Source organism: Cannabis sativa, chromosome 3, assembly GCF_029168945.1.
Source record: "Cannabis sativa cultivar Pink pepper isolate KNU-18-1 chromosome 3, ASM2916894v1, whole genome shotgun sequence".
NCBI lineage: Eukaryota > Viridiplantae > Streptophyta > Magnoliopsida > Rosales > Cannabaceae > Cannabis > Cannabis sativa.
Window position 1 is genome coordinate 31,865,547 of NC_083603.1, and position 2,181 is coordinate 31,867,727.

Below are 2,181 nucleotides of genomic sequence, written 5' to 3' on the forward strand. Positions count from 1 at the left end.
AAATGGTGGAGATCTCATTTCACTTTGCTGAAATATCATTTATACGGAGCTAAGTGTTTTAAGGATAAAATACATTGAAGGTGTAACGGTAACTTAGTGCCTTTTCAATGTTGATCATCTATTAGAGGGTCATTGATCACATTAGGGTTATAACAATGGATAACTAATGACGTGTCTATATCATGGAACATATAGAGCGTTCTATATGATTGAGAGTGCAATTCCAAGTTCTAAGTGTGGATTCAACAAGGAATTAATAAGTTAGGGAATTTACTTGGTAAATTCAGTTCGACTTATTGGAAGCTCGGTTATATAGACCCATGGTCCCCATACTAGTTGAGACCATACTGCTTGTAAGACTCAGTTAATTGATTTTAATTAATCAATTATAATTCTAAAGTTAGACTATGTCTACTTTATGAATTTTCACTAAGCAAGGGCGAAATTGTAAAGAAAATAGATTCTAGGTTTATTTATTAATTAAGAGACTTTACATGTCTAAATTAATAAATATATTAAATGGAAATATTATTTAATAATTATTTTCAAGTTATTAAATAATTAGAATTGGCATTTAAAAAGGTTAAATTAGAAAACTAGCATTTTTGAGAAAATGGGAATGAGAAATAACAAAATGGGAAAGTTACAAAGTGAAGCCCAATTCCTTTTGTATGGCCGGCCACATTGCAAGAAATTGCCATTTATAGTTTTCATTGTTTTAATGCCATTCAATTCTAACCTAAACCTAGAGGGCATTCTATAAATAGAAAGTGTTGGCTTCAGGAAACTCACAACTTTTGAACATTAGTTTCTTTCAGAAAAGCTACACGCCTCTCTCTCTCTCTCTTTTCTTCTCTCTAAATTTTGAAACACTTGAGTGAATGAGTAGTGCCCACACACATCAAGTGGTACCTCAATCATAGTATGTAAGACTATGGAAAATCAACCATCAAAGAAGGAGAGAAAGAGATCCAGATTCAGATCTTGATTATGCTCTGCTACAGAAAGGAATCAAGAGCTAGAAATCTGAATGGAAGGAGTCATAATATTTCGCTGCACCCACTGTAAGGTTTTCTTAAACTCTTATGTGTTTATTTTCATTGTTTTAGAATTCATATTAGGATGTTAATAAAACATACTTGGTTGTAAATCTAGATCCTGGTAAAATAATTGCAACAGTGGGATACTCTTATTTTAAACCAGGTTATAATTAGGGTTAGGGCTTTATTTGTTGTGTTGAAATCAGTCTCTAAAGCTTGGAAGAGAGAATAGTTGTACAATATGAGACTCCTTACTCATAACATGCTGTCCTCTAACATCATTGGGGTCACCAATGGCTTCCCTCTCCGGATCGAAGTGGTGAAAGTAGTCGAGAAAGAGGTTGAACTAAACCCCGATTTTCTCAAATCCATGTTCTCCAAAATTGACTGGAACGCCCTAGTCAAGGCGGCTCGCTCAATCGACTACACTGAGCTCCCCAACGAGGTTGATCCTTGTATGCATGACTCCGACGACTTCCTTTGCCGTTTTCACCACGCCCTCCTCCAACTTCACCTCGAAGAAGGCACCCTTATCTGCCCTGAGATTGGTCACCAGTTCCCTATCACCAAGGGAATCCCCAATATGCAGAAAAAGAAGAAGGAAGAAGAAGAAAGAAAAAGAAAAAGAAACGTAATTTTTTAATTTTTTTCAAATTAAAAAAAGTAAAAAAAAATAAAAAAGAAAAAAAATTTGATTTTTTAATTTTTTTTAAATATTTATAATTATTTTTTAAAATTAATATTACGTGGACCACTAAAAATTTGCCACGTGTACAGGTGTGTACACGTGAACAGTCCACTGTGGCACTTAACTGTGATTTTTGGACGTAGTTGTACAGAGAAAAACGGAACCAGAGTTAGGTAGTTTAGCCGTCAAAAATTCAGTTTTTGTGGTTAAGTGTTACAAACCGTAAAATTCATGTGGTTTAGCCGCCAATATCCCTTATAGATATACTGAATACTAAAATGCTATATATTTATAAATATGATTGATATATCGTAATAATATTTATACATATACCTATTAATAAAAAATATATACTTGCAGAAACAAAAAGAAATAAGCCAAAAAAGGCATTACCAGGAAAGCTTTTAGAATTTTTATAGGATGAGTTCAAGCTTTTAGATATATTAGAAGTCA

The 2,181-nt window shown here is 33.3% G+C and overlaps 1 protein-coding gene across 1 annotated transcript; it reads left to right on the plus strand.

Annotated features, from left to right (window-relative positions):
• The first annotated feature begins 1,103 nt into the window (after positions 1-1,103).
• On the plus strand, positions 1,104-1,905 carry LOC115710881 (multifunctional methyltransferase subunit TRM112 homolog A-like). The gene is made up of 2 exons (XM_030639234.2): positions 1,104-1,625; positions 1,818-1,905. Exons 1-2 carry the CDS (start codon positions 1,282-1,284, stop codon positions 1,903-1,905), a joined length of 432 nt encoding a protein of 143 aa, XP_030495094.1. The 5' UTR covers positions 1,104-1,281.
• Positions 1,906-2,181: the final 276 nt, after the last annotated feature.

Coding starts and splice junctions, on each gene's coding strand:
- LOC115710881 (XM_030639234.2), top strand. CDS start 1,282: ATGAGACTCCTTACTCATAACATGCTGTCCTCTAACATCATTGGGGTC. Junction 1,626..1,817: donor ACCAAGGGAATCCCCAATAT/GCAGAAAAAGAA, acceptor CCACGTGTACAG/GTGTGTACACGTGAACAGTC.